The sequence below is a fragment of the Colius striatus genome, chromosome 7, assembly GCF_028858725.1.
Source record: "Colius striatus isolate bColStr4 chromosome 7, bColStr4.1.hap1, whole genome shotgun sequence".
Classification (NCBI taxonomy): Eukaryota; Metazoa; Chordata; class Aves; order Coliiformes; family Coliidae; genus Colius; species Colius striatus.
Window position 1 is genome coordinate 41,802,821 of NC_084765.1, and position 27,838 is coordinate 41,830,658.

At 55.2% G+C, this 27,838-nt stretch overlaps 1 protein-coding gene across 5 annotated transcripts in view; it reads left to right on the top strand.

Moving 5' to 3' along the window:
• Positions 1 to 484: 484 nt before the first annotated feature.
• ITGA11 (integrin subunit alpha 11) overlaps positions 485 to 27,838 on the top strand; it is a 54,020-nt gene continuing 26,666 nt past the window's right edge. For all 5 annotated transcript variants that reach the window (XR_009819066.1, XM_061999860.1, XM_061999863.1 and 2 more), the window contains exons 1-6: positions 485 to 642; positions 7,495 to 7,606; positions 20,625 to 20,734; positions 22,814 to 22,905; positions 23,562 to 23,676; positions 25,179 to 25,306. Coding sequence is in view for 4 of the 5 variants with exons in the window: in XM_061999860.1 (XP_061855844.1) it covers positions 591 to 642; positions 7,495 to 7,606; positions 20,625 to 20,734; positions 22,814 to 22,905; positions 23,562 to 23,676; positions 25,179 to 25,306 (609 nt within the window). In the remaining variant the exon portion in view is untranslated. The remainder of the gene's footprint in view (positions 643 to 7,494; positions 7,607 to 20,624; positions 20,735 to 22,813; positions 22,906 to 23,561; positions 23,677 to 25,178; positions 25,307 to 27,838) is intronic.

The following is a 27,838-nucleotide window of genomic DNA, read 5'->3' on the forward strand; positions in this document are numbered from 1 at the left end:
TATGATCACTTGCCCCAGCTGCCCTGGGGCATCGCAGCAGCCTCCTCAGTGCCCTGGGCACTGGCCCTGCTCTCTTTCACCCCAGGAGTGGCATCTGTGACGAGGTGGCAGACGAGGCACCCGAGCTTAGGTGGCATCTGCCCAAGCAGAGGTGGCCCTGCGGTAAAGATGGCACTTGGATGGAGGCGATGCCACTGTGACACCCCCCAACTCTCAGTGACCCCATCACCCATCTCGGCTCCCCATCACCAAGCCCCGTCGGGGTGGGGGGTCCCTGGCACACCCCAGTGAGCTGCTGCAGGGAGAAGCTCAGGGTGCTGCCTCGGGGCTCAAGTTCCCAGCTACTCACAGCTCTGCTGGGAAGCCGATCCCTAAAGGGTGCAGGGAAGGCTGTCCCCTCTGCCGTCCTCTCCTGCTGCACCTCCTACAAGTCGCACTCGTCCCTCCCACTCCCTCCCCAATGCTCTCCTTCTGTCAGGGAGCCGGGAAAGGCTGGGGAGAAGGAAAGGGCTCTGCGAGAGAGGCTACCGCTGTGGCTGGCTGCGTGCCGCCGATGCTCGGGGCCGGGGAGCGGGGCAGCCGGCGTTCCCATGGACCTGCCCAGCGGGATGCTCCTCGCCTGCTCCCTCTGCCTCCTGCCCGGTAAGCACCCAATGCCCCTCCTTCGCCCACCCCACTTCCCCAGGCAAGTGGAAAACAACCGCGAATGGGGGATCTTTTGCTGCTGGTTAAGGAAAGGCTGTCGGGAAAGTCTTGCCGGGAGCTGGAGGGAGGCAGCGAGGCTGGCGAAGGGGAGATGAAAGCGATGGAGATCTTTGATGGGCTCTGCGGGCTGGCAGCGCGATGTCCTCCCGGTCCCCTCCCCGGCCGGGCTGCAGTTGGAGCAGGATTAGCCCGAAGCACTCTTATCCCGAAGCGTCAGGCGGTGTGTGCGTGGGGCGGGGGGTAAATAATGCCCCTCACCCCAAAATAAACCCGGCCCCTTCCCCCTCGAGTTAACTTCTGTGAGCCCCGCAGCTCGCTGCACGGCGGGGACTGTCCAAACCAAAATTGCTCGGGGTTAAATAAGTTAAAGAGAGGCTTTGGGCAAGGGTTTGAGCTTTGGGGAGGCGGGTGCGCAGCTTCCCGCGTGCGGGTCGGTGCGTGCGGGACGAGCCCCGCCGGGGGCTGGGGCGGGACGGGAGCGGGGCTGGGGGATGCTTTATGCTTCTCGCCAGCAGCCTCGGGGTCTCTTCTAACAAAAACCCAAAGAGAAAGTCCCCTGCAGCGGTCAGTTTTGCTGCCGTTCCGTCTGGCACCGTCCCGCACGCAGGGAGCCGCCGCGCTGGGACCGCTCCGCGCTGCAACGGGGCAGAAAGATCTTTATACTGAAGCCAGGAGCCCTGGCAGCGCCTCACGCCTCCCCTGCCACCCGCAAACTTCCCCCAGCATCCCGATGGAGAGGCACGCCGGGCTCTGGGGGGTTCGTTGGGTTGGGGGGGGGGGTGTCCCTACTTCTTTGTGGTATTTCCCCCCTTTCTAATCGCGCTGCTGCTCGATCCTTTAAAGCAAACTGCAGCCGAGCCTGCCTCTCTTTGCTTAATAGGGACCATGTGTGTGTGTGTCGGATGGCGGCAGCGAGCGTGGCGTGGCGCGGTGTGGTGCGGTGCGGTGCGGGGCGGTGCGGTGCTGTGCGGTGCGGGGCGGTGCGGTGCGGTGCGGTGCGGGGCGGTGCTGTGCGGTGCGGGGCGGTGCGGTGCGGGGCTGTGCGGGGCGGTGCGGTGCTGTGCGGTGCGGTGCGGTGCGGGGCTGTGCGGGGCGGTGCGGTGCTGTGCGGGGCGGTGCGGGGCTGCCTGCGTGGGGTCCGGCTCAGCCCCGGGGGGCCACAGCCCCTTAACGGACCTGCGGGAGGGTTGTTGCGGAGCAGAGATGGGCGATGTGGCAAATGGGGCTGAACTGAAATCCTCCACGTGAGCGTTGCTGCACACGGGGGTCTCTGCCCATGGTCTCTGCCCATGTTGGGGTCTCTGCCTGTGCCAGGAGATGCCAGCGATGGCAAGGCTGCTGCAGCAAACATGAGCTGGGTGCCACTGAGAAGGGTTGATGCTTGCAGCACTCCTTAGTGGGCTCCAGCCTGGGGATGCTCTGGGGCTCCTGGTTGATGTGTTTGGCAGGATGGACTGAAGCTGGCTGTGCCATGTGGAGGCTGTGTCTCCCTGCACAGCCAATCCTGGGGACAAGCCAAGGTGTCCCCAAACTTTGGTTGTCCCAGCTCCTCTTTGCTGAGGCTTCAACACAAGCAGGGAACAGATTTGGGTCAAAACCAGGAGACTCCAGCCAAGGGATGCTGAGGCATCACATAAATGCAGTGGCCACAGATTGCCCAGTTGCTCCCTGGCAGGGAGGGAGCTGTGACTTCCAGCAGGATCCAGGGAGGATGTGCTGAGATGCAATAACCTCTCTTGTGCCAGACCTTGCATCTGTTTTCCTTCCTTGCTTTGGTTTTCCAGAGGAGGTAGTCAAGCCCTTCCCTCTCTGAAGGGTCACCACATGCTGAAACCAGCGTGCTTGCTCCACAGGGCACGTTTGGGATCATCTAAGTGGGGTTCCCAAGGGACCCTTCAGCTCAGGTCCTTAATTGGAGGTTGGCAGCACAGTCTCAACAGTGGGGCTGAGTGAGACCCACCTCCCTGCCTACCATCCTCTGGCCAAGGTTTGGCTAAGGAAGGTCCAATAAACAACCCCCTCTGACAAGCCAAACCCCTCCCTACAGCCCACCCAGCAGTGGGAAAGGGACAGTCAGAGACCTGCTGCTGCTGATGCCAGCTGAGCCCTCTCTAAGGAATGTGATGCAAAGGAGGTGTTCCTCATGCAAACGTGGCCATCCAACAGCCCCTCCTCAGCTTCTGGAGGGGCAGAGAGCTGGAGCTGTGGAAGCACAAGGTACTTGTGGAGCTGCCACCCTGGAGCTGTTTGTCAGAGATTTTGTGGGTAAGCAGGAATGTTGCAACACATGAGCTGCCCATGACTGATCCTCTGTTCATCCTCAGTATTCCCTGGCTCTGCAGCCACCACTGCAGCAGCCACTGAACCCTGGGTTGTGTCCTAATAGCTGGTGACAAACACTGGCTTTGAGATAGCGACCTGGAGAGGAATTTGGTGCTTTCAGCATCTCTTTTGGCATAAGAATCAAAGCTGGAGGGAAACACAGGGACACAGGGCCCACCCTGCTCCTTCTTGGGGCCTGCTGGTTTTTGCCTAAATGCCACACAGCCAGCTGAAATGTTTTCTAGTTAAGCCAAATATTTCCACTCAAGAGGAAGTAATGTGCATTGCAGATGGGTTGCAGAGGAACGTCTAGTGCCACCAAGGCCCATGTCAGATGCTGAAGGGGACTGGAACATCTTATGAGGAAAGGCTGTGGGACCTGGGGCTGTTCAGCCTGGAGAAGGATGAGGGGGGAACCTCACCAACACTTCCAAGTGCCTAAAAGGTGGGTGACAGGAGGACACCTGTGCCCCCTGATCAAGGGGAACCTGCTTTAGCAGAGGCTTGGGCTGGAGGAGCTCTAGTAGTCCATTCCAACCTCCACCATTCAGGGATCCTGTGGTTCTATGTGGTGATGGGGATGGGGTCACAGGAGCCCAGCCCAGTGGCATCCCCAGGGATGCTGAGTGTGCCAGGGTCACAGCAGTGATGCTGACAGCCACGGATGTGCTGCCCCAGGGCAGAGGTCACCTCTCCTGTGTGGCCTTGAGCAATGAGAGAGGAAGCAGGAACAAGAACAGCAAGCTGAGTTTCCAAGTGCCAGACCAAGCTGCCTGACCCCAGCACACTCCAGGTTTTTGGCAGATGTGAGCTCTCCCCCCACCACGTGCTCCTGGGCTCCTCCAGCAAGCAGCTCCCTCATCCCTGCAAGAGGGCAACAGTCAGATGTAGCATGTGCTCTTCTTATGTCCCATCCATATCCTTTTCCTCAGGTAACCTATTATGTCCCCAAACCCCATATACCCTCCTGTGCTGCCCCTGGGGGCCCACAGCAGCCTGGCAGAGGACAAGCTGCCTTTGGCCTGGGGAATTCGTTGGAGGAGCCCACATGGATCTGGATGTGTGTTCCCATCAGCTGCTCTCAGCCACAGCCTTTGTGATGCTTCTCCCCACCGTGTCACTGCCCCACAGCAGCTCAGAGACTCAGCCCTGAGCTGTGAAAGTGCTGAGGGCAGCAAAACAGGCTGAGTTTGCACCACGCAGTCCAAAAACCTGAGAGCAGTTTCTCCACAAAGAGAAAAACCAAGGGAATTTTTTCCAACAGCTCCACAGCCCTTGCTCACATCATCTCCTTCACTCACAGAGCTTTGGAGCTGAGAGCTAAAGCCCCAAAGCTCTCCCAGCAGTAGAAGCATCACTGGGCTGCACAACAGCACCTTTTTGGGGCGACTTTGCCAGCAGTGAGTCCCATTTCCTCCCCAGAAGATGCAGGAGGGAGGTGATGGGGCTCCAACAGCATCTCCCTCTCGAAGGTTTCCCTTTCAGGGAGGGCTTCTTTGTGTTCTTTTTGGCAGGAGAGGTGGCTCTTATTCCCAGTATTGTTTCCCAACTGTGTCTTGTTTTGTGCTCTTTTTTTCCCCCCCTCTTCCTTTTTAATAGTTGACCTGACAAGAATCAAAAGTTTGGACTCACAGAAGCTGCAGCTCAGAAAGGAGCTATTTGAGGCTTCCTGCCTTGGCTGCATTGCAAACAAAACATGAGGCTTTGGGGCACTGGTTTATGACAGTGATGTCACTCCTGACAAGAAGCTGGGACTGGGCTCTTGGGGCTGCTGGATCTCCTTGACGACCCCTCCAAAAGCTCCCGTCACTTGAAGCCACTTTAAATATTCTCTGAGCATTTGTTGGTTTTCCTTCCTGCCTCGAAAGCACCCACATCTAACAGCTTCCTGAACTCCCTCCCCTCTTGCCAGCCACTGCCTGCAAACTTTCTTCCACAGCAGTTTGTTTTTCCAGCCCCATGTCCTTGCCCAGCCCCTGGGGCACCAGCCCCTTGCTGCTCTTCTCTCTGCTCCCTCCCTGCAGAGACGTTTACTCATCGAGTCTAAACGTCATGAAGCCTTCTTGCTGGCTCTTTGGGGGGGTGATGCTGCTTTTCACAAGCAGCCTGGCTGCCTTTTGCAGCAGGCTACAGCTGCATCCTGGGCTTCTAAAGCAGGGAGCTGTGGGATGGTGGTTCCCCAACTTGTGCCCAAATCCTCTGCTCAGGGCTCTGTGGTGCAAAATCAGAGAAACCCTGCTGAATGCAATGAGAAGAAAGCCTGTCACATCCTCCTCAGCACTTGCTCAGCACCCAAGTGGTGAAGATCCCTCTGCAATTGAACCCCAGGGTGCACCCAACTCCCCACGACCTCCCCTTCGCCTCCCTCCTCCCAATGCCTGTCCTTGGCCTCCCCTTCTCCCTTGGGTAACAGTTAACTCAGAGTTAAATAAGGTCAATCTACCACAAAATGTGCTGGCTCTCCTTGCCTAGTCTCATTTTTCTTCACCCTGCTCTCTAGAGTTTGTGTGTGTAGGGTCTGCAGGCTCCTTAGCTCAGCTCAGCTCTCCTTGGCAGGCTCCACAGGTCTCTGCTCACAGGGCCAACGTTGCACATTTCCTCCTGTGGCTGCAAAAACAACAGGATGATCCCTTACATTCCTACCTAGAAAAACATCTTTCCAACCTGAGGTTTTCTGCCTGGGAAGTGGCATTCCCAGCATCTCCTGTTCACAAGCCCTTTATACCCCTATAAATACCCAACGTGATCCTTGTGCTGCTTTGGTGGACACCAGGAGCTTTTATTTGCAACCACAGCTCCTTTCTGCCTGCAGAGCTGGGATACCCTGGCTGTCACATATCTTTCCCTGCAGCATTGTCCCCCATGCAGTAGCTCTTTGGCCATGGCCCTCTGTGCTTAAAAAACATGTGGGGAAAAGAAGACCATGAATTCAAACCACCTCCCCAGAGTGGCCATGCAGCATTTGATGGGTTTGACTGTGAGGCTGCCCTGAGCCAAAGTGTGTGTGTCTCTGGGTAAAGACTGGAATATTGTGGGCTGATACTGGCTGGTTGTGGCACATGGATCAGAGGATATAGCTCCCAGGACGTGGTGGCTGCAGCATTTTGCAGGGAGAGTTAGGGCAGAGTAGAGAGGGAGGAGGAGAACCTCCAGCAGCTCTGAAATGCCCCAGTTCTGGGCAGACTCGGGATCCACTGCTCCATATGCACAACTTGCTGCTGAGCCTGGTTCCTGGCAGGAGGAGGAGGTGCCAAGATTTGCTCTTGGCAAATTAATTGCTCCTGAAGGTTGCTCTGTGTGGGCTGTGAGCACCAGGCTCCCTGCAGCTGGTGGCCATGGGTCCTGCTCCCCTTATCCTGTGGGAAGGGGCATCCTCCAGAGCAGCCTTGGGGACAGAACTAAGCCTGAAAACCACCTTGCTCAGGCCTGAGCATCCACCCTTGGGGCCATCCCCATCCAGAGCTGCAAACCTCCCAGTGACACCAGCTTCTGCTTGGACAGGAGGTGTGAATCCCAGCTTTGCTGCTTTGGCACTGCAAAGCCCTTGAGGGACAGCTGGGCTGGGTGATGGGCACAGCTGGGGTGGCCACACAGGTAAGTACCCCCAGGTTGTGGTCCCTGCAGGGCTGTGTGGGACATGGTGATGCCATCTCCATCATGAGCAGCTACTGCTCCACAGCTGGAGGAGCCAAACGTGGAGGAGCAGCATTGCTCATGTCAAGGGGCTTGTTGAGATGTTAGAAGGGAGGAGGATGCTCTCCTCTCTCACCCCCATACCTGTCCTCCCAGTCCTGGCTTCAGCTGATTCATTTTCACAGCAGCCTGGAGGAAAAAAATACTTTTTCCTTCATCATAAACCAGAAACAAACCTCTGCTGTGGTTGCTGTGCTGGGCACCAGCTCAGCAGCCCCTTTGGTGCCTGCCCAGGTGAAGCCCCTTTGCAGGTGGGCTGGGGAAGGGAGTTGCCCTCCAGAGCTTGTGCAGCTGTGGCCTCTAAACCCTTAATGAACCTGCTTTAAAGCCACAGCACTGAGGCTGAGTGCTTGCTGAGGGTTGGGTGCTGCAGGGAGGAGTGTTGCCTGCCTGTCTGGCTGCAGGTAAGGTGGGGCTGATGTGCTCTGGGTCTTGCCCCCTGTTGCAGCTGGCTGTGGAAATGCTGTGCCACAGAGTTGCTGTGATGGGGTAAAACCACCCCTGTTTTATGCAGGACCCTCCTGGGCCATATGATGCCATTTGGGGAAGCAGCATTCCCAGGATAGTTAAGGTTGGAGGCACTTATGGAGGTCACCTAGTCCAACCTAGAGCAGGTTGTCCAGGGCTGTGTCCACTTCTGGCTTCAATATCTCAATGCTGGAGCCCACACAGCCTCTTGGGGTGACCTGTTTAGCCTCTGACCCCAGTAAAAAGGTGTTTTCTTCCCCCTACCTCAGTCCTTTGGCTGACAGCATCCTTCTATTCCCTTCCCAGGGCTCAGTGATACCTTCAACATCGACACCAGGAGACCCAAGATCATAGCTGGCTCCAGGGAAGCCTATTTTGGCTACACGGTGCAGCAGCACGACATCGGGGGCAAGAAATGGTAAGTGAGCTCTGTGCTGGGCTCTGAAGAGGAGGGGATGGCAAACAGAGGATGGGAGCCCTCTTCCTTTCAAAAAGAGGAGTTTTAGGTGGGGGTTAAGGATACAGTTTGTGTCTGGTAGGTGTGTGTGTGTGGAAGGTGCTGTGCTCTGGCTCCTCTCAGGGGCAGGTGCTGTGTGTGGGGCTTTGCTCCAGGCAGGTTCATGGCTCCCCAGGGCCCTTCAGCCTCTGAAGCTTGTTGGAAGCCCCATCTGGGTTTTGGGTTGAGGCCATCCCATTTTATCTAGTTTCCACTGAAGAGCCAGGGTCTGCAGAAGTGCTCAGACCCGTCAGGAGTGCGAGACGAGGTTTGGATGGGCTTTGCTTAGGTTTTGGGTTTCATGGCAGGTTTTGCTCCTGGCCAGGGCTGATCCCCAGTGGCAGAATCCTGCACAGATGTTAGCAGAGCCCCTTGGTGCTCTCCAGGAGCACATCTGGATGCTGCACTGCTGAGGGCAGCTCAGAAGCCTGTGAAGTTCCTGGCAACTCCATTACCGTGGAGCTGCAGGCTCTGCCCTGTGGGTGGATGGCAGCCAGGCTTAAGGCAGCACACAAACCTGCCATGCATGCAGATGGAGATGCCTGAAACTCAAAAGCCAAACCTGTGTTGCCTTTGCATGACCTTTGCTGGTGCTGGCTCCTGTCTTGTGTCCTCGAGCTGAACTGATATCTGTCTGTAAGGAGGAGCAGGGAGGTTTGGCTTTGACCTTGCTCTCCCCAGCTGCCATCAGCACAGTCTGAACCCCCCCTTCCCCCACTCTGGCTGATGGAAAGTCTGTTTGGGCTTGCTGCAACATCCAAAGCCCTGGTTTCCCACAAGGATTGGATGCCTTTCCCAAAGGGAACTGTGCACCCAGCTCATGGAGTGCTGCTGATGCCCTTGTGCTGCACTGGGCTCCTGAGGGCTGTCCAGGCTCCTGTGCACCCAGCTCATGGAGTGCTGCTGATGCCCTTGTGCTGCACTGGGCTCCTGAGGGCTGTCCAGGCTCCTGTGCACCCAGCTCATGGAGTGCTGCTGATGCCCTTGTGCTGCACTGGGCTCCTGAGGGCTGTCCAGGCTCCTGTGCACCCAGCTCATGGAGTGCTGCTGATGCCCCTGTGCTGCACTGGGCTCCTGAGGGCTGTCCAGGCTCCTGTGCACCCAGCTCATGGAGTGCTGCTGATGCCCCTGTGCTGCATTGGGCTTGTGAGGACTCTCCAGGCTCCTGTGCTGCTGTTGCATCCCAGGGAGCCATTTGCAATTAAGTCTAGGCTGGTGTTTCCAGTCCCTGGGGCTGCTGTTTCCTTCTGTCACTCAGCAGAGACCAGAGTTAATAGCCACAAAGCTTTGAATGGTGGGATAATGTTCAGCTTTCCTCTGGGAAGGGTTGGGAAAGGAGGGGGATGTAGCCAGTGAAGTTGCCTTTGCCCCACTGCAGAGATGGTCCTGTGGAGATATTCTAGCACCCAGTGACCCCTCCAAGGTTCAGAAACTCCCTTCTACATGGCAGTGGTGAACTTTCCACTGCTTCAGCTCAAGCCCAGGCTGCCTCCCCAGCATGCCAGGTATCAGAGCATCCTTGCAGGGAGCCATCTCAATGGGTCCTTGAGCAGTCAGGGAACCTTCTCCAAGAGCTGACCCTGCCTGGGCTTGTGTGTCAGGGACTGGGTGATCTCTCAGGAAGCTTTTCATCCCCTTGGCCCACGAACCTGTGCTCTTGGACTGTTGTCCAGCTGGACAGTCTACACTTAAGCCAGAAACATCTCACATAGGACACAGCTTCCACCCTTTCTTCACTTGAATGTGGATATTTACTCAAGGAAATGCTTTTGGAGGAAGGAGATGATGAAGTTTAGGCAGCCTGACAGTGCTTGTGGCCAAAGCCCCTGGAGCATGACATAAACATCATTGTCAAGTAGTTCCAGTACATAAAGCAACTCTCTGCAACATCCCCTGCTCGAGACCTGAGTGGTGGTGGCTGAGGTTGCTCTGTTTGGTGCCAAGTCCTCCATCCTCTTCTCTCTCCACGTGATGCTGGAGCACCATGGGCTTTGTTTCTAAGGAGATCCCAGCCTGGTGTCTCCATCCCTCACCTGTCCAGGCCTGTCTATAGGCTGGAGCCCATGCCCTCCAGGATGACTGATCTGATGCCTCAGTGTGAGAGCTGCTCATGTGCACAGACATCTGCTGGGAAGTGTTTTCTGTCTGTGGTTCCTGTGCCATTTGGTGTTTGGGTTTGTTTTGCCTCTGAGCTGCCACCATCACTGATGGGGAGGGCAGGGCAGGGCTGGCTTCCTCAGGGAGGAATTTCCTCCTTTCCCCAGTAGGACACTGGACCAAAGATGAGCTCTTAACTCCTTTTGACCCATCTCACATAACATTATAGAGTTGTTATGGTTGTTAAAGCCCTTGAAGCTGCTGGAGTCCCAGCCCAGCACTAACCCCTGGCCCTCAGCACCTCAGCTCCAGGGCTGGGCACTGCCCCAGCTCCCTGGGCAGCCTGGCACAGGGGCTGACACCCCTCTCAGGGAAACAGTTCTGCCTCACCTCTCCAACATGAGGAAGGACAGAGCTAGAGTTTTCTACTCCATTGGTTCCTCTGCATGAAGAAAACCCCTGGCTGTTGTCTGCCCAGGATGAGTGAGTGTATCTACACAAGCACAGCCTCTATTTGAATGTGCAATTATGCAGCACCAAATGTCTATTAAATATGTGTAGGCAGTTGAAAAGCCACTGTGAGTCACTCTGGTTAAAGGAGAAATGACTGAGCAAACAAAACATCTGTAGCACAAACCAAGGATGGAGAGAGAGAGCAGGATAATGATGGTGCTGAGCCTCAGCCAGCCCCAAGAGCTGGCAGGAGGTGGAAGAAATGGAGATGGCAGAGATGAAACCCCAGTGTTCTGCTGAAGCAGAAGCCAGATGAGTGTACTGTGATGCCATCCCAGAGGAGTTCATCAGAGCCCACTGAAGTGCAGAAGAGCTCAGGGAAGCTGAATGGTTATCTCAGAAGCAGGGGCTGGATGGGAGTGATGGCTCTGACAACGTGCAGATGCTCAGCTGCCAGACACCAAATGTGGAATCCGAGGACTTTGGCACCTATCCCTCAGTCTGAGTCTTCTAATGCTGCTTTTGGCCTGTGTGCTGGCTTTAGAGGGCTTTCAAAGCAGCTTTTCTAGGTAAATATGTGTTTGTGTGTTAAGGCATGTTGGAGTGTACCCAGACTCCTGTGCAGTGCTCCCTGGGTATGGCTTTAGTTGTGACTGCTTTGCTTTTCCTACCCTTTGGAAGAAGGAGCCAGATCATTTGCACTTGGGAGCTGCAACTGCAGCCTTGATAGTGGAAAATCCATGAGGAAAGAATTCAGGTGATTCAGCTGTGTGAGGGGGGGAAAAACCCCACTTGGCTAAGCAGAGCTCCAAAAGCTCCTCGCTCCATGGGGTGGGTTTTCTCCACTCACCATCTTCCAGAGCAGTGAGTGACTTTCAGATCTCCCTTTTCATGAAGCCCAAGGTGAAACCCAAGTGCCTTGTCCAAATCTGGGAGGGGGAAAAAAATGACAGCAGGCTACCAAAACCCACCCCAATGTGTCAAACAGCTTTGCCTAGGGGCAGGCAGGCCAGGACTGCCCTGCCCTGGGCTGTTCCTGGGGCAGCCAGAGCCAGCAGTGCCCAGTGTTACAGGGGCTGAGCATCTTGGGGGGAACCTGGGGGAAATGGGAGCTCCCTACACTGCTGTGCTTGTGGCAAAGTTGCCTGGCAAGGAGTTTTAGTAGAAGGAGTAGTTACTGAAAGGGCAGAGGTATTTGTGGTGTTGACCTGAAGTGGTGAGTTGGCTTAGAGCTGCTCCTCTGCCCCAACTCACCTTTTGGGGGTACTTAAGGTGTGAATCACCAGAGTTCAGGCAGGTTTCTTGCTGTGGGTGGATTTATTTGGGTAAAATCAAGTGTGTTCAAACATGCAAAAGTTTCCACAAATGCACATGGGCCACATGTCCCTTAAATGTGGAGGCTCCCCTCCCCACGTGTGCTGCTCATGGATGTTTGTGGCAAACAAACTGTGATCACATTGAGTGTGTGGGGAAAAATTCTCAGTCCTCCAAGATGAGGGAGGAAAAGGGAAGAAAAGAGCTCCCTCCTTTCACATCCCCTCTCTCAATTGCTTTTCTTGACTGCTCCTCGTCATCCCATGAGCAGGAGCTGTGTCGCTGCTAAAGGAGGACAAAAGGACCCCTTGGCTCCTCTCACACACCACCCTGAGCTTCCCATTGCCTCCAGACACACCAGGAGAGAGGCAGGAGAGGGAAAGGGGCCGTGGGGAGGGAGTGTTGTGTGTCCCAGGGCTGAGGGCAGCAGCCAGGATGCTCAGTGCAGCAGACACTGGAGCGATGTCCTGTGCCAGCTCGTGCCTGAGGATTGAAAGTTTCCAGCTATGCAAAAAAAGGAAGCTTGAGAAGAGCTGGCTGTGGAAGGAAAACACTGGGAATAAACATTCATCAGCCTTCAGAAGCCCTAAGAATAATAAATAGAGCCTTCCTGAGCTGGCTGAGGCCAGAGCTTTGCTGCTGCTGCTGGCAAGGTGGCACGGCTGGGGAGCGGGCCCCTGGCCACACTGGCAGCCAGCTGGGCTTCAATGGCCACAGCTCCAACATCTGGGGTGCTGGGTGCTCTCTCCCTTCTCTCTCCACCCTGAGCTCGTGTCTCATGCTTCCCAACCCCTCCCTGCAGCAAACGGGTGCTGTGAAGCCCCAGCGCAGGGTTTGGCCCCCTTGAAAGCCACCCCTGTGCACAGTTCCCCAGCACCCTCAGCAAGAGCTCATCCTTGCAAGCAGCCCAAGGCTAAACTCCCCCTTCCCTGGGTGCCTGGAGGGGGTGCAGCCCTGAGCCCCCCATCCCTGTGCCTTGCTCCAGGCACAGACATGACGTTTCCAGTCCGAGCGGGGCCAAAGGGAAAAGGAGGAGGGAGAAGGGAGAGGAATCTGCTGGGTGGATTTAAAGCTATAATTGTGCTGATCTGGAAAAACAGTTAAAGGGTTTGCTATTTCCCTACTACTGTGAGAGGCTTTCTTGGCTGTAATTCTCCTGTGGTTTTGGCTGGTGCCCCAGAGCTTGGCTTATTTTGGTGAGAGGGTACATAACTGCACAGCATTCCTCTGGCGTGGGGGTAACGTCTGCTCCTGGGCTGGCTGCAGCCTGCAGCCTCTTGCAGCAGTCCCCCCCAGCTCCTGTGTTCAGGGCTTGTGTTTTTAGCACACTATGACCCTCTTTGTGTGTGTGTGTCCCTAGAAGAATCTCCTAGGCTCTGCTGTTAGCGTGGCTGGGCTCTTTGGGCACTTTCCTGGCGTGGCATCTGACAGCCCTGGGGCTGATCTTCCTTGCCCTACAGCAGAGGGGCTGTCAGAGCCTTGGGGCTTGGTTTGTGTCACCTGCAAGGTTGGGCTCTTTCATTTTGTTTTGTAAAGACAATGGGTTTGGTCTGAGTAGAAAAGTCACCGTGGCCTGGTGGCACTTGCTGTAGGGCTTGAGGAGAGAGGGGCTGGTGGCAGGACATCCCCTTGCAGACAAACCCAGGCTGCACTCCACTGAGATGCTCTTTCAGCTTGTTACCAACCAAGAAAAGGAAGGGAAACGTTTGCCACTGTCCAGCAAGAAAGCAAAACTGCCCTGGGTGCTTTCCCCCCACAAAGGACCCAACAGGAGGCACGTGCAGAAATGGGGATCTGGGCTACACCACACATCAGGCAGGAACAGCAGCTGCCCCACAGCCTCTGGGCTCCCTTCCCCATCTCACCTTCCCCACCTCAAGAGCCTAAAAACTTCCCCTACCCTGCAGGTTTACTCAGGGCTTTGCAAACCACCGTGGCAGGAGCAGCGTTCCCTAACTCACCTTTGCTTGCTGGGACACACAGTTGGGCTTCTCTGAGGTGCAGCAGGAGGTGTGGGAGGAAAGGGAGGAGGCTCACCAAGCCCTTGGTGCATAGAGGAAAATTGTCTCCTTGGTGGCTTTTTTAGGGCATCTTCATTGCAGTGTGGTGTTTGCATCCAGACCCCAGCAGCTCTGTCACAGTGAGGCCAGGAGAGGCTGGAGGGGGATGGACAAGCCTTGCCCTGTGCCACCACACTACAGGTGTGCTGCAAAACCTCTATAGCCTCATTTGTGAAGGTCTCTGTAGAGGGAGCCTGGCTCCTTCCCATCCCATGTTGCTCACCCATCAACAGGACTTTGCAGCCCCATCTGCAGGGTTGAGGAGCACTGAAGGGCAGCTGGATGGAGCCGTGACGTTGGGGCTGCTGATCCAACCATGGCACAGAGATGCATGGCTGGGGGAGCCTCTCCAAACACTCTTAGCTGGTAGCAATGAGTGACTGTGGAAAGCAAGAACTGGAACCACAGATCAGTGCTTGCCTTGGAAACTCCAAGAGAAAGCCAGAGGTGACAAGAGCCCTGATGGACACGTGCAGCCTCCAGAGAGGATCAAGCAGTGACTCCAGACACCACAGTGGAACTGTGACTGGGCAAACAATCCCTGCTGGACCTTGCCTGTAAACACTTCTTTCTTACAGTATCCCTAAGCAAAAGGGAAAAAATTGTACCAGGAAAAACAGGAAAGTATCATTAGTGCTGACCACAGCACTCTGCCAGGTCCTGGGACATGGTTTGCAACACGCCCATCATCTGCTATTTTCAGGACAGTGCCAGTGCTTTTGCTCCCTGGGCTGGCTGGGGAACTGCAGCAGCATGCAGGGCTCAGCCACTGCTTGTGGGGCTGCAGCTCAAGTACTGTGTTCAGTTTTGGACCCTCCACTACAACAAGGACACTGAGGGGCTGGAGCGTGGTCAGAGCTGAGCACAGAGCTGGGGAAGGGGCTGGAGCACAAGGGGCTGGGGAGGGGCTGAGGGAATGGGGGTGCTGAGCCTGGAGAAGGGGAGGCTGAGGGCAGACAGCAGCACTCTCTGCAGCTCCCTCACAGGAGGCTGCAGGGAGCTGGGGGTCAGACTCTGCTCCCCAGGAATGAATGACAGGACAAGAGGAAAGAGGCTGGAGTTGCCCCAGGGGAGGTTGAGGTTGGAGCTGAGGCAGAACTGTTTCCCTGAGAGGGGTGTCAGCCCTGTGCCAGGCTGCCCAGGGGGCTGGGGGAGTGCCCAGCCCTGGAGGGATCCCAAAGTTGAGGTGCTGAGGGGTCAGTGCTGGGTTGGGGCTGCAGCAGCTTCCAGGGCTTTAACAGCCCAAATGTTTCTCTGACTCTGGTGTTGGGTCCCCTCTGGGTTGTTCCAGTGACGTGGCTGTGGAAGATGGGCCCTGCCTGGCCACAGGAGAGGTTTGCAGAGGCACTGTGGGGATGGATGTGTAATTAGGAGCATCCATTCCTGGCCCAACTCAGCAGCTGGGGAAGTTCCAGTCGTGTTTATGTTTCATTTTGCAAGGAGAGAGTTGGTTATAGAGAGAAGAAAACGCTGATGAGCCTGTCAGGGGTGCTTGTGTGCATCAGTGGCAGATGGACAGCCTCCTGCAGGCACTGCCCTTGCAGAAACAGGAGGGGACAGACCCTACCTGAGCAGGTCTGGGCCAGGGCTCCCTCACCTCAACACCAAAGGAGTTTCTCTTTGTGTTTAAGTGGAACTCCCTGTGTTGCAGCCTGTGCCCATCACCCCTGGCACTGGGCACCACAGAGCAAAGACTGGCCCCATCCTCTTGCCACCCAGTAAGATTCCCCTCTCAGCCTCTCTTTGCTGAACAACCCCAGGGCTCACAGCCTTTCCTTGTCAGAGAGATATTCCAGTGCCCAAAGCATCTTGGTAGCCCTCCAATGGACTCTGTCCCCACTGTAACCATCCTCTTCCTCCTCCTCCTCTGCCACACTCCCCAGCCTCAGCTCCCAGGCTGAGGGAAGCACCTTGCTGCTGCCAGATGGGAAAGCACCTTGTGTGCTGTGCTTTTTCAGAACTGCTTGCAGAGTGTGCCCAGTCAATAGTATTTGACATGCTCCTGACCCAGCACAAGGCTCCTTGGTGCTCCCAGACTGATGCATCTCCCCTGTGCCAGCCTGTGCTCCTCTCCCTGAGCTCCCTCCCTGGCTGCTCCTGCCCCGTCAGACTGCTCCATAGACACAGCCAGCAAATCAGTTTGTCACAGCCTGGTACCTCTGCTGCACCTCCTTGGGCTTTGGGCACTGCTGAGGGATGGGCCTGGGTTTGGCAATGCAATAGCCATCACCCCAAAGTCTCTGCCTTTGCTCTTCAGTGGCCTCGTATTTAAAGGTGGAAAAACAACCAGAGACTGAGAGAGTTATTTGTCAGAGAGCTGCTGTGAGGCTGAGGGCTCCTTTGCAGGTCACACATCCTCCTGTGCCACCATCTCATTCCTCTCCTCAGTTTCTGCCTCTCTCTGGACTCCCCCCAGGTATCTTTTTTCCACCATTCTCTCCAATGTGGAGAAAACCCATTTGAAAGCCTGTCCCACTCCCTCCAAGCAGCTCCCATCCTGTTTCAAGTTTTCCACAGCTGAACTTTCCCTTTCCTGAACCTCCTTAATCACTTCTTCATCCAGTTCCATCTTGAATAAATTAGCTGCAAGTGAATTTGCCTTCCAGGAGATTAAGTGTCCCATTGATTGAAAAATCCTGTGAAAAGCATAGTTGCTTCTCCATTCCTCCCTAATCCCTGCATTCCCAGGTCACCAGCTACACATACCTCCCTTTCCTGATTGCTTGCCATATCATCAAGGCATCTTAAGGCTCTGCATGAGCTCTGTCACCTCCCTGCCATGCACCCAGGGAACCTGCCACACTGGCAGGGGGTTACTCCCTTAAGAGGTCAGGGATCTGCTGGATGCAGAGAGGCTGGAGGGCTGGGGAGGTCTCTGGGTTGAGCCTTGGTTGGGGTGAGGGGCTGAGCTATGTCTGGTTAATGCTGGTTAATGCAGCCCTGGCCTGGCAGGAGAAGATGCAGGGGGAAAAAACCAACAGCACTTTAGGGGCAATGGGCAGAAACTGAGGATTGCAGCTTAGGAAAGATGTGACTTTCAGACACAGTTGTACATTGTCTGCTGTCACCTGGTTCCTTTGTCTCCTGATACTAAATTCTCTCAGCCCACTTTAAGAAAGGCTATTCATTGAATCCCAGAGTGCTGGGGGCTGGAAGGGATCTCCAGAGCTGCCCCAGCCCCTGCTCCAGCAGCTTCCCCTGGCTCAGGGGGCACAGGAACGTGTCCAGGTGGGGTTGGAACCTCCAGAGCAGGAGCCTCCACACCCTCCCTGGGCAGCCTGGGCCAGGGCTCCCTCACCTCAGCACCAAAGGAGTTCCTGCTCCTGTTTACATGGAACATGTTTGTGTTCCAGCTGATGTCCATCACCCCTTGTCCTGTCACTGGGTGCTACAGAAAATAGTGTGGCCCCATCCCTCTGACACCCACCCTTGAGATACTGATAAGTCCCCCTGAGCTCAGCCTTCTCCATGCTGAACAACCCCAGGTCCTCAGCCTTTCCTCCTCACACACGTGTTCCATCCCCTCAGCATCTCTGTGGCCCTTTGTATGCAGGAAAGAACAATCAACAAAGGCAAAGGGAGGCTAAAGAAATGAGGTGACCCAACCCCAGGAGCGTGGCAGGTGGTTTGATGGTGGTGGTACCCTCCTTGTGAAGATCCCAGGGACAGGCACATCCCCTGGCTCAGCCCAGGAGGAACATCCAATGGATGTGATTTTTAAGTGCTGACCTCTGGGACATGTTTCCCAGGGAGCTGCTGCTCTTCCCCACCCCTTGATGCCTTCAAAGCAGGGGTGGATGTTCTCCTGGGGGTCATGCTCCAGCCAAACACAGTCTGATGGGTTCAGTACTGAGGTAACTGGCATGAGTGGATGTCTGGGACATAGGGAACTTCACCAGATCATGTTTTGACTAAGAGAAACAAACCCACTAATGGAATCACACCAGGCAGCTGTGGCTCCAAGTGTCCTACCCCCTTGAGCAGGGCAGCATGGCAGGGTTTCAGCTGCCCTGTGCTAGGGGCACTGCCCACCCCACTCCCATAAATGAGTAGCAAAATCACCAAAAGCAGCCCCAAGCCATTTCAAACAGTTCACCTTGAGCATCTCAACACTGAAACCCACTGAACTCGAGCTTGACACATCAGTTTGATGCTTGTTGTGGAGCTTGCCCAACCTCCAGCCTGTCCCCAGCCCCAGCAGGACTCAGCACAGTGCTTTGCTGGGCAAAACAGCAGCAGGGTTTCCACTCCCCTCCCAGCACAGGCAGAGCAGAGGCTTTGTGGGTATTTCCACCAACAGCCTGAGTTTCCTTTCTTATTATCTTCTTTTTCCTCAGGCTGGGAGTTAAAGATCCATCCTCAGACATGTTGCTCTGAGCAGTCTGGGCTGCTCACATTTCATCCCTCTTTTTAGTAGTTTTCCCCTGCAAAGGAAGGTCAGAGCAGGCTGCTTTGCTGCTGCTTTTCTTCTCAAGCTTCCTTTCTTTAGCCAAGCCATGATGCAGAGCCTGCTGCTTTGCTCTTTGCAGAGGGCTCTGCTCGTTTAGCATCAAGCCATGATAGAGAAGAAGGGGGGTTGATAGAGAAGAAGGGGGGTTGATAGAGAAGAAGGGGGGATTGATAGAGAAGAAGGGGGGACTGATAAAGAAGGGGGGATTGCAACCCTCCAGGAAGCACAATGGGGGAGATTTGGGGTAACTCAAGAGTGTGTGGGAGAGCTGGGATGGAGCAGGGGATGGCTCCCTGCTGCTACAGGATGCTCCAGCTGCATTTGGGGGACGTGGGACTTTTGGGGTTTATATGTTTAAGGAGAAAGAAAAAGGCATTAGAGCAGAGGTTTAGGAAGCACAAGGTAAAGGGAGAGGTCTGTGAGGTGCTGAGCAGGGCAGCACCTCTGCAGCTGCTGTCAGGGAGCCCTGGCAGCATCCCTGCCACCAGCCCTTTGCCAACAGCTGCAAAAGCCTTTCCCCAGCTGCCAAGTTTCCCTGAGAATTTGACAGTTTCAGCTAATGAATCATTTCAGTTTAACCAAAAAGGGGGGGGAAAACACAATGCCTTTGTCTTTGGGAGAGAGAGAAGAAGCAAGATCTGGTTTCCTGAGCTCTTTGCATTCATGGCAGGGGCTGCAAACGTTTGGGCTCGCTTTGAGCTTCCAGCCCTGACGTAGGGTTGGGCAACTGGGGCAGGGGGGGGTTTTGCTCTCACCATCATGTCCCAGTCAAAAGAAACCCTTCAGCCTCATAACTGCTGGTGTTCAGCACCATGTATTAATGGGTGGTGTGATAATACCAGCATGTGAGCATTAATTCCTTGGGGAAATCCCACCTAAGGCTTCCCAGCCAGCCAAGCTCCTCATGGAGGTGAAGCTGCTGGGAGAAGCTCCTGGTAAATCCCACTGATGTCAGGTTGTCCTTTGGGACTTCAGATGTGGAAAAATCTTCTCCAGGGTCTGGGTTTTTTTTTTCTCCCCCTCCCAAATCCTTCCAGCACTTTTCACACCCACCCTCCCCTGACCACCAGCAAACAGACATTGGGAGTGCAGCAAGAGGCAAAGGGACACGAGCAAACTCCTTGGAAAGGTCAGTGAGGAGGTCCCAGACATCCCAGAGCCTTCTGGATGCTCCTGAGGACAGCTGCAGATGCTTATTATTTCCCCCTAATTAATCTCCTCGTTAGCAACGAAGCTGCAAGACAGGAAGCTATTGTCATGAGAACCCTTAAATGCTGCTTAGGTTTTTGAGCCACTTCTTTTGGTGAGCAATTCAGTTTTACAGTGCTGGAATAAAGGAATGTGTGTGTTTAGTTTCTTTGTAGAAGCAGGGGGGGGTGGAAACCCCACCAAATGACCATTTCTGGTCTAACAGGGAACATGTGTGCTTGGGCTGGTGGCTTTGCCAGCTCTGGGTAGGGTGGTGCAGAACAAAAGAGGTCCTGTGTATCTGGTGGTCCAGCCTTGGACAGTTGTGTCCACTGATAGGGCTTTGAAAGCAAAAGGGGGAAAACCAAAAGAGGCAATGGAGCAGGTTTATTTTGGGCTAAGGCTTGGGGAGTGCAAGATGCCAACAACTCGTGGCTCAGAGTATTTCTGAACTAGCCTGGAAGGAATGGTCAAATTCCTCAGGTCCTGCTCTGCTCTTCCTTTGGTTTGCTGGTTGGTGCTATTCTGGTCAAGTCTACAAGGAAAAGTGAGAGAAGAATGCTTGTGATGTCCCAGACACATCCCCACCAGCGGGTTACATGTGTTTTTATCATCTCCTCTTAGTCTCAAGAACAGCTGCCCAGTGCCCTCCCCCACTGCTGGGCTGGGATCCTGCTGTGCCCCTCAGGGCTGTGAGTACATCAACAGCCCCAGGTCGGAGCAAAGCTCCTGGAAATTCACCTCTTTAGTGGGGAAAATTGCCCATGGATGCCAGGGTGAGGTTGCCATCACTGCTATAGCTGCTCTCTGCTGTCCCTTGGGGTATCACCAGGCAGGATTCCTCCCTACACTCTGTGTCCCGAAGATGCTCTCGGTGTGGAAACGCTCAGCTGAGCAGGGGCACCTCTGTTTCCCCCTCCCTGAGGCCAGCTGTGCCCACCATGGGACCTCAGATGGATGCTGAGGGTCAGAGCCACCCCAGTGCTGGTGCTGGGGGTCCCCACTCCCCCCACACCGTTGGATGGGTTTGCAGACCTCACTCGCTGCCAGAGGCTTGTCTGGCCCCTTGAATCTGATGGGCACTGCTTCTGAAGCAGCAGTGAGTCACCACCCCTGGCTTATTGCTGCCTGCTGCCATGGGAAGGGGAAGTGGAAACAGTGCTTTTGCTCTTGCACTGAGTCAGGCTGGGGGAACAAGCCTGTCCCTCCAGACAAAGACCCTCTCCTGACACCTCCTGAACCACGAGCAGGGCACCTTGTGCTGGGGAATCCTTTCTCCTGGGGGGAGGTTCCCTTCCAGTGCTGGCTGTCAGCTTGTTCCCACACCTCCCACCCAACCTCTGGCCACTGACAGACCTCTTGCCTCTCTTCCCCACAGGCTGGTGGTGGGAGCTCCCTACGAAACCAACGGCCAGCAGAAGACAGGAGATGTCTACAAGTGCCCAGTGACCAGTGACAGCCACAGCAACTGCACCAAGCTCAACCTAGGTACCCCCTCCCACAGGGAACCAAGCCTTGCTAGCACCATCCTTTCTCTCACTGCTTTGGTCTGTAAAGATGCAGCCCGTGGTGTTGCCCAGCTTGTCCCCCCAGAGTGTGAGCACAGTGTGTTTTAGGGGGACTTTTAGAGCAGGAGTTAGTTCAGGTGCCTCATGTTCCTCTCCTGGTGCTGAGCTTTAAGCAGCTTCAGGGTAAAAGCAAGCAAAAGGGAGTAAAGTAAAGCATAGAAGGCTGTTTAGTGACTGGTTTATGAAATGATCAGGATAAACTCATCAATGGATAATGGTTTCACTAACAAGTACCTGGATGTGCATGGTGGTGTCTGAGTTCCCTTTCCAGGGGATGCCTGGGTGATGTTCCTCACCTTGGGCACAGGTGAGTTCTGCCCTCAGCATCCAGCCTGTCCCTGTAGTTTGGGTATTTGGGGACAGCCAGGCCCATCACCCCCAGGCCCCATCACTACCAGCACAGGGGGAGAGACCCCAGGGATGCTCCAGCACCTCAGACATCTCAATCCCATCTCCCTGGGTGGAGACAGCAAACTCTTTCTCAGGGTTTCTCAGGCTGGTCCAGCACCGACCACTGTGGCAAACAGACAGTGTCAGGGCAAGGCACAGAGCTGGGGACTTTCTCATGGTCCTGAGGAGCATCTCTGGGGTTTGGGGCAAGCTCTGGGATTTGTTTAACACTACAGCAGCTGCTCTCACTTTATTTTTCATCGTTATAATCTGAACTCTCCTGGATTTCTACCAGGGCTGATAAGAGAGGAGCAGCTTTGGGTCAGCTGCAGGGTTGCATTTGATTGATTGTCTCCAAATCTTTCCCATGGTGTAAACACTGTTTTCTTTTTTCCCCCCTCATTTGCTATGAAATCACTGAGACTCTTCAAGGACAGAAATCTCTTGTGTGTGTAGATCTGAATCTAAAAAGCAATCTCACTTTCCACTGGAACTGAGTTTGAAAAGATCAGTTCCATGAGCACATCCCCTTCCATGCTTTCACCCCCCAATGAGCTTGCCTGGTTAAGCACAATCCACTGAGGCCTTTTGAGTAAAACCCATGCAGGGAGCTGCCCTGGGGGATGCCAAGCTGGCAGAGATATGACCACAGAGTGGGGAAGCACGAGCTGATGTGTTCCACAGCCCTTCCCAGGCTGAGTGGGCAGCAGGCACCGGAGCATCCTGCTCCTACCACAGCTGGTTGTGAGCTGCAGCGTACCCAGGTGCCATGGGGCAGGGCAGAGGGCTGCCAGCATCTGCAGATGGCATCCTGGGGGGATTTGTAAGCTAGAGCCCCTCTTCCCCTCACTTTGCAGCAGTGTGCATGCAGAGCAGGCTCAGGACAGGCAGGAGAGAGCTGGGGCTGCACCCAGACAGTCTGCAGGGATGAAGTGAGGGGTTGCTGGAGGCTGCTCAGCGTCAGGCTGAGCTCCAGATTGTGGATATTGAGCCTCCCCTCAATTCAAACCTCAGCAAGAAACCTCCCAGATCCACAGGTATTGAAACCAGCTCCCCACTTTTACCATTAATTACCTAAATTCCTCCTTCTCAGCTTGATTCTCAGGCAAAACAGCCAAGGTGGAGCCCTGGGGTGGAGGGTGGGAGCTGCATTGAGCCCTGGAGTGGGGGGATGGCTGGGTTAGGCAGTGTTTGTGCCACAGCTAAGTGGTGCTGGCATGAAGAGAGAGACAGGGCTGTGACATGGGAAACACAGAGATAAATCAGCCCCTAAATGCCTGTTGGCTCAGCAATGAGATGCTGGAGCTGCTCAGTTCCTGGAGGTTGATTGACTGACTGAGACATGTCCCTGACTCAGCTCCATTCCCTGGAAGACTCTTTTCTTTCTTGGTTGTGGCATCTAAGCAAGAAAAACCCATCAATTCTTATCTTGAGAACTGCTCCCAGAATCCCAAACACAGCAAAAGCACAGAGAGTGGTGTGAGCAGGCAGAGGCAGCTCCCTTCTGGCTTGCAGCTGGGACCCCTCTCGCTGCAGGGCTGCCAGGGAGCTGGGCAGGGCTGTGGCTGGGTGCCCAGCAGCTGGCCCTGACCACATCCTCTCTCCAAAGGACGGGTGACACTCTCCAATGTCTCAGAGAGGAAGGACAACATGCGCCTGGGCCTCAGCCTGGCGACCAACCCCAGGGACAGCAGCGTTCTGGTGAGCAGCGGGGGCTTGGGCACTGCCTGGGAGGGGAGGGCTCTGCAGGGGGTGTGTGCAGCAGGGTGGAAAGGCACCTCTCTGGGTATTTAAACGTGTGTATGAAACCCAAATGAGTCCAGAGAGAGCTATGAGGGGACAGGAGGATGTCTCTGAGGAGGAAAGGCTGTGGGACCTGGGGCTGTTCAGCCTGGAGAAGAGAAGGCTGAGCTCAGGGGGGGCTCAGCAACGCTGCTCAGCACCTAAAGGGAGGGTTGTGATGACAGGACAAGGGGTGATGGACATCAGCTGGAACACAAACATGTGCCATGTAAACAGGAGCAGGAGCTCCTTTGGTGCTGGGGTGAGGGAGCCCTGGCCCAGGCTGCCCAGGGAGGGTGTGGAGGCTCCTCAGGAGGTTCCCAACCCCACCTGGACACGCTCCTGTGCCCCCTGAGCCAGGGGAAGCTGCTGTAGCAGGGGCTGGGGCTGCAGCAGCTCTGCAGGGCCCTTCCAGCCCCCCACCACGCTGTGATATATATCCACACTGCATGCACCCTGGGGCTCTGAGACCTCAAGGCAAAGATGCCAAAGGGAGAGGACACCCTGGCAAAGCAACAATTCCAGAGTGGCAGCTTTAAACCCATCCCTGATGCTTGATCTTTCCCCCTCCCCAGGCCTGCAGCCCTCTCTGGTCCCACGAGTGTGGGAGCTCCTACTACACCACGGGCATGTGCTCCCGGGTCAACTCCAACTTCAGGTTCTCCAAGACGGTGGCTCCAGCTCTGCAGAGTAAGGGAAACAACTTGCCCTGTGGCTCCAAAGGCTTTGAAGTCAGAGGGAACTGCTGTTCTCTGATGTGCCTCAGCCCCACTGAGGAAAACAAAGCGGGTGTCAGTGTATTGAAGCCAAGCGAGGGAGCAGAGGAAATGGTTGCAGGGAAGTGATTCAAAGGAGGGAGGCTGGGGGGGGGATTTGTGCACACAGACATCTGCTGAGCATTTGCCTCTTGACTGACACCCAGGGAAGGCAGCAAATACCTTCTCCTTCCAAACCCCAGAAATCCAAGCATCCAGAATATTTTATCAGCACAGCTAGGGAAGGCAAAACAGGGAAAGAATTCAGACCCTGGCCACACAGAACAAAGAGCTCGTTGACTGAAAGCTCCAGATTTTGGCCCAGGTTTGTACATTTGGCCCGTGTGGTTTTGTTTGGAGGGGTTAAACAAGCTCCCTGGCTTTCCTGGAGCTGGTAGGAAGTTGCAGAAGCCTGTCCTGTACTGATGAGGCTCCCAGGAGCTTCTCAGCCCAGCTGGGTGTGGGGTGTGAGGCCCCAGCTCTGTCACCTCTTTGGTGTTGATTCCTCTCCCAGCATAGAGCAGGGCAGGAGAAAATGGGGTTTGGGAGGTGGCAGAGGCAGTACAGAGCCCACCACCAGATCCCCAGGCTCCCTTCCTTCCTCACAGCCAGGAGATGCTTTTAGCCCTAATTGGTCTTGTAGAGAGAAGGTGATTAATGAGCAGGGTGTTACCATTTAGCAAGTGGGATGCACGAGGTTGGCTCCTCTCCCTGAGTCCCAGAATGAGCCAGGGGTTGAGATGTCCCTCCAGAGCTGAGGGTCACAGTGATGGAGTGACCCACGTGTGGCTGCAGCCCGTGGGTGCACTAACCCATAGCTAAGCACTGCCAGTGGAAAGGGCAGCTGGCAAATACCTGGCCCTGGGAAATTCAGCATCTTCTGGCTCCCTGTGACTTTCCTAAGGACTGTTGTAAGCTGTAAGCAAGAGAGAGAGCTGCTGCTGAGCCGTTCTCACCGCTGTCAACTGGTTAAATCCTCTGTGGCTCGTGCTGCTGGGCTGAGCCCTGGGCTCCTCGCTGGGCTTCTTGGCTCCTCCTGAGGGTTTAATGGGAAGGGGAGGAGATGCCCCACGTTGTATGGTGAGCACAGGCAGGGCTGGGGAGTGACTCAGGGCTAAAGCATTGCTCTGTGGGAGGAAGAGAGGCTGCCCTTTGAAGTGTGTATTAGACCAGATGAAGGGCCATATCTGAATCTCAAAAGATGCTGCTGAGTGTTATTCTTAGAAAGATATCCAGTCTCCTCTGGGCAGAGAGGATGCTTGTGGCTTCTCCCTCCCTTAATGAAACCCAAAGGTCTTTCTAAACAATTGAAGTATGGTTTCTTTGTTTTAACCAAATGACAAGAGCAAGCACCTGACTGTGAGGAATGAAGCCATAAGTCTCCCCTCTGCAACCCTTGCCAAGGGCTTTCAATAAGACACTGCCTGCTTTTCACAGGGTGCCAGACCTACATGGACATCATCATCGTTCTGGATGGATCCAACAGCATCTACCCTTGGGTTGAAGTTCAGCACTTCCTCATAAACATCTTGAAGAAGTTTTACATTGGCCCTGGCCAGATACAAGTAAGACCCTGCACAGCTCGTGTGTGTGTCCCTGCACTTGTGTGTGTCCCTGCACTACCTGTGTGTGTGTCCCTGCACTACCTGTGTGTGTGTCCCTGCACTTGTGTGTGTGTGTCCCTGCACTTGTGTGTGTGTGTCCCTGCACAGCTTGTGTGTCCCTGCACAGCTTGTGTGTCCCTGCACAGCTTGTGTGTCCCTGCACAGCTTGTGTGTGTCCCTGCACAGCTTGTGTGTGTCCCTGCACAGCTTGTGTGTCCCTGCACAGCTTGTGTGTCACTGCACAGCTTGTGTGTCCCTGCACAGCTTGTGTGTGTCCCTGCACAGCTTGTGTGTCCCTGCACAGCTTGTGTGTCCCTGCACAGCTTGTGTGTCCCTGCACAGCTTGTCTGTGTCCCTGCACTTGTGTGTGTCCCTGCACTTGTGTGTGTCCCTGCACTTGTGTGTGTGTCCCTGCACTTGCGTGTGTGTCCCTGCACTTGTGTGTGTCCCTGCACGTGTGTGTGTGTCCCTGCACTTGTCTGTGTCCCTGCACTTGTGTGTGTGTCCCTGCACTTGTGTGTGTCCCTGCACTTGTGTGTGTGTCCCTGCACTTGTGTGTGTGTCCCTGCACTTGTGTGTGTCCCTGCACTTGTGTGTGACCCTGCACTTGTGTGTGTGTCCCTGCACTTGTGTGTGTGTCCCTGCACTTGTGTGTGTGTGTCCCTGCACTTGTGTGTGTGTCCCTGCACTTGTGTGTGTGTCCCTGCACTTGTGTGTGTCCCTGCACTTGTGTGTGTGTCCCTGCACTTGTGTGTGTGTCCCTGCACTTGTGTGTGTGTCCCTGCACTTGTGTGTGTCCCTGCACTTGTGTGTGTGTCCCTGCACTTGTGTGTGTCCCTGCACTTGTGTGTGTGTCCCTGCACTTGTGTGTGTGTCCCTGCACTTGTCTGTGTGTCCCTGCACTTGTGTGTGTCCCTGCACTTGTGTGTGTCCCTGCACTTGTGTGTGTGTCCCTGCACTTGTGTGTGTGTCCCTGCACTTGTGTGTGTGACCCTGCACTTGTGTGTGTGTCCCTGCACTTGTGTGTGTGTCCCTGCACTTGTGTGTGTGTCCCTGCACTTGTGTGTGTCCCTGCACTTGTGTGTGTGTCCCTGCACTGGTGTGTGTGTCCCTGCACTTGTGTGTGTGTCCCTGCACTTGTGTGTGTGTGTCCCTGCACAGCTTGTGTGTCCCTGCACAGCTTGTGTGTCCCTGCACAGCTTGTGTGTGTCCCTGCACAGCTTGTGTGTGTCCCTGCACAGCTTGTGTGTCCCTGCACAGCTTGTGTGTCCCTGCACAGCTTGTCTGTGTCCCTGCACTTGTGTGTGTCCCTGCACTTGTGTGTGTCCCTGCACTTGTGTGTGTGTCCCTGCACTTGCGTGTGTGTCCCTGCACTTGTGTGTGTCCCTGCACGTGTGTGTGTGTCCCTGCACTTGTCTGTGTCCCTGCACTTGTGTGTGTGTCCCTGCACTTGTGTGTGTCCCTGCACTTGTGTGTGTGTCCCTGCACTTGTGTGTGTGTCCCTGCACTTGTGTGTGTCCCTGCACTTGTGTGTGACCCTGCACTTGTGTGTGTGTCCCTGCACTTGTGTGTGTGTCCCTGCACTTGTGTGTGTGTGTCCCTGCACTTGTGTGTGTGTCCCTGCACTTGTGTGTGTGTCCCTGCACTTGTGTGTGTCCCTGCACTTGTGTGTGTGTCCCTGCACTTGTGTGTGTGTCCCTGCACTTGTGTGTGTGTCCCTGCACTTGTGTGTGTCCCTGCACTTGTGTGTGTGTCCCTGCACTTGTGTGTGTCCCTGCACTTGTGTGTGTGTCCCTGCACTTGTGTGTGTGTCCCTGCACTTGTCTGTGTGTCCCTGCACTTGTGTGTGTCCCTGCACTTGTGTGTGTCCCTGCACTTGTGTGTGTGTCCCTGCACTTGTGTGTGTGTCCCTGCACTTGTGTGTGTGACCCTGCACTTGTGTGTGTGTCCCTGCACTTGTGTGTGTGTCCCTGCACTTGTGTGTGTGTCCCTGCACTTGTGTGTGTCCCTGCACTTGTGTGTGTGTCCCTGCACTGGTGTGTGTGTCCCTGCACTTGTGTGTGTGTCCCTGCACTTGTGTGGGTGTCCCTGCACTTGTGTGGGTGTCCCTGCACTTGTGTGTGTGTCCCTGCACTTGTGTGTGTGTCCCTGCACTTGTGTGTGTGTCCCTGCACTTGTGTGTGTCCCTGCACTTGTGTGTGTCCCTGCACTTGTGTGTGTCCCTGCACTTGTGTGTGTGTCCCTGCACTTGTGTGTGTCCCTGCACTTGTGTGTGTCCCTGCACTTGTGTGTGTGTCCCTGCACTTGTGTGTGTCCCTGCACTTGTGTGTGTCCCTGCACTTGTGTGTGTCCCTGCACTTGTGTGTGAGTCCCTGCGCTTGTGTGTGTGTCCCTGCACTTGTGTGTGTCCCTGCACTTGTGTGTGTGTGTCCCTGCACTTGTGTGTGTCCCTGCACTTGTGTGTGTGTCCCTGCACTTGTGTGTGTGTGACCC